This window comes from Branchiostoma floridae, chromosome 19, assembly GCF_000003815.2.
Source record: "Branchiostoma floridae strain S238N-H82 chromosome 19, Bfl_VNyyK, whole genome shotgun sequence".
NCBI classification, from domain to species: domain Eukaryota; kingdom Metazoa; phylum Chordata; class Leptocardii; order Amphioxiformes; family Branchiostomatidae; genus Branchiostoma; species Branchiostoma floridae.
The window spans coordinates 2,147,333-2,149,645 of record NC_049997.1 but is presented as its reverse complement, the minus strand read 5'-3'; the positions used below and the strand labels follow the sequence as shown (position 1 = coordinate 2,149,645).

The 2,313-nt window shown below is 40.4% G+C and overlaps 1 protein-coding gene and 1 long non-coding RNA gene across 2 annotated transcripts in view; one reads left to right on the top strand and one right to left on the bottom strand.

Moving 5' to 3' along the window:
* Positions 1-196: 196 nt before the first annotated feature.
* LOC118406976 lies at positions 197-2,169 on the top strand. The gene is made up of 3 exons (XR_004830103.1): positions 197-352; positions 968-1,051; positions 2,064-2,169. It is a non-coding gene; the product is annotated as an uncharacterized LOC118406976 (long non-coding RNA).
* An 8-nt stretch (positions 2,170-2,177) lies between these two features.
* The window catches only part of LOC118407060 (UDP-N-acetylglucosamine transferase subunit ALG14 homolog), a 1,544-nt gene continuing 1,408 nt past the window's right edge, over positions 2,178-2,313 (bottom strand). Inside the window, exon 3 of the mRNA XM_035807478.1 lies at positions 2,178-2,243. Within this exon, the coding sequence (XP_035663371.1) occupies positions 2,178-2,243 (66 nt within the window). The remainder of the gene's footprint in view (positions 2,244-2,313) is intronic.

The window sequence follows — 2,313 nt, the reverse complement described above, 5'->3', positions numbered from 1 at the left end:
AGGAAGGTCACTCACTGTAATATAACTAACTGCTGCTGTACTGCTTGCCAGCAAATGTATATTGGATACAGATACCAAGCATCAGTAGGTTGATTAGGGGACCAGACAATGTCATGGGAGAACTGTTTGACTTGTAGAAACTACAGTGTTAAGCTTTAATCACCAAAGTTGGAATACGACATGGAGATGACATGTTTTTCAGGCGCCTGCTGGTGGAATGTTGGACGGCCCGTAAGCTGGAAGAGTGGAAGCGTGGGATCGAGCTGACTGTGAAGCGCTACGGGAGGGACTTCACTCGGTGGAACAGGTTCAACTCATTCGCACCAGTCAGGACGGACACACAGGCACAATGGTAGGAAATTATTCCACCCAGTTTTTCTGCTCTTTGGCAGTCCGGTCTCAGGAGACCATCTGTGCGCCTCTGGAAGGTTTCTGTTCTGTTGTGGCCCCTGATGTGGCCACTCCTTGATCTGGATACTCTGTTGCACTCTGTCATATGCTGTCCAGTTTTTCTGCAGTCTATCATTAAAAAGTAATGTACATTATGACATACTCCAAGCGATCAGCCAAGCATGTACATTGCTCCTATGAATTTCTAATTGTACAACAGACTATATTAAACAGATAGACACTTTTTGATCCTTGACTGACCTGATACCTCATTTCCAATGTGTTATCAGGTGGTCTACACATGTATGTTGTCTTTAAACTTGCAGTCTCAGTAGAATAGAGTTCATTCCAGTGTATTTGATGGCTGCTAGGTCATCATTGCATCAGAATTTCATCCATTTCTTACAATTTCTTTTTTGACAAAAAATTTTGGAGACTTCAAATGGAATACCATTCTTACAAGTTATATCATGTTATGCAAATACAAGCCTGCTAGATAAATGTGGTAATTCCTGACTGAGCAACTTGATGATCATGCGACTGTCATGTTACCGGCCGCTTTTCGATCCCTCTCCAGGTTTGTGGATGCAGCCTCGTACATGGCTGCTGTGGCTGAAGGCTTGGAGGCTGCAAAGGAGGAAATCTTCATCGCTGACTGGTGGTACGGAAACTTTTCTCTCCTCAAATCATTTTTCATTCGTCTGAACTGTAGAAAAGATTTAGACTTAGTATTTTGTTTCTGCCGCAGTATAAAACACTGAAATTTTAATCTGCAAGTTTTTACAAGAAAAAAGCCTGACAACTGATTTTCTTCTGTTTGCTATACATGGGATTCTTCATTCCATTGGCATTAACTTCATGTGGCTTTGATACTTTTGATAGTCAAACCTCTTTGAATACGGTACATGTATTGGTCCAGGACAAGTTTTGTGACCAAACCATCGTTACTACAGAACTAACCATTGTTGTGTAACCCTTTGTGTTTCTGTGTCCCTGGTTTCTGACCACCAAATCCATCTGTGTATAAGATATGATAGGTTTTTTTTAGCGGTGCAGAGAAAGTCATGCATGATTCCATCTTTCCACATCTACAGATTCCCGACTCCTCCTATCCTCTGCACCTAGAACTGCAGGTAGCCATTTCTCCTAATGCTTCACCACTGTCCTCAGTCATATCCTCTACATGCTTGTTTCTTCAATCAAACTAGTCTCGATAAAGGCATTCCTCAACTTTATTTTTCTTGTAGAATTATTTTCAAATATCCCATAAACATGCCATGGTTGCACCTTATTCAATGTCATTCCTTTATGCTTACTTTTTGCTTTATTTGTTTTCCTTTTATCCTGTCTTGTCTGTCTGTGTACATTTTTGTAGTTTTGACTTTTTTGTCTGTACCTTGACTTGTATTATACTCCAAGTTAGCAACCTTTCCATCATTATATAAATTGGCAAAACATCCTTTTTTTTCTTTTATCTTAACAAATACAAGCTTCCAGTGAGAATTTTATGTCTACTGGTTGAAATAGCTCAAGTCTTTGGCAAGACTGTTGTCCTTTTGTAACTTATCCATTTGAGTAACTGTTATCTATCATATCTAACCTACCTCAATGTCTAACCTTTGTCAATGTATTCGAATTCAAGCACGTGATTATCAAAACTCTGTGTTTCTTAGGTTCAGTCCAGAGATCTACCTCATTCGTCCCGTAGCCGCTGAAGGGGAAAAATGGAGACTCGACCAAGTCCTGAAGAGAAAAGCGGTAGGTCCAAGGGCATGTAGGGTCCTAGCTCAAAACATGGAAGAGTTGTAGTCAGTATTTCGAGACAAGAAGAAAAAGGCACAATAGCTCAAAACCTGGAATAGTTCTTAAGTCAGTATTTTATTGTCCGTCTTAGCCCATGCAATTGAGACGGGGAAGTTTCAC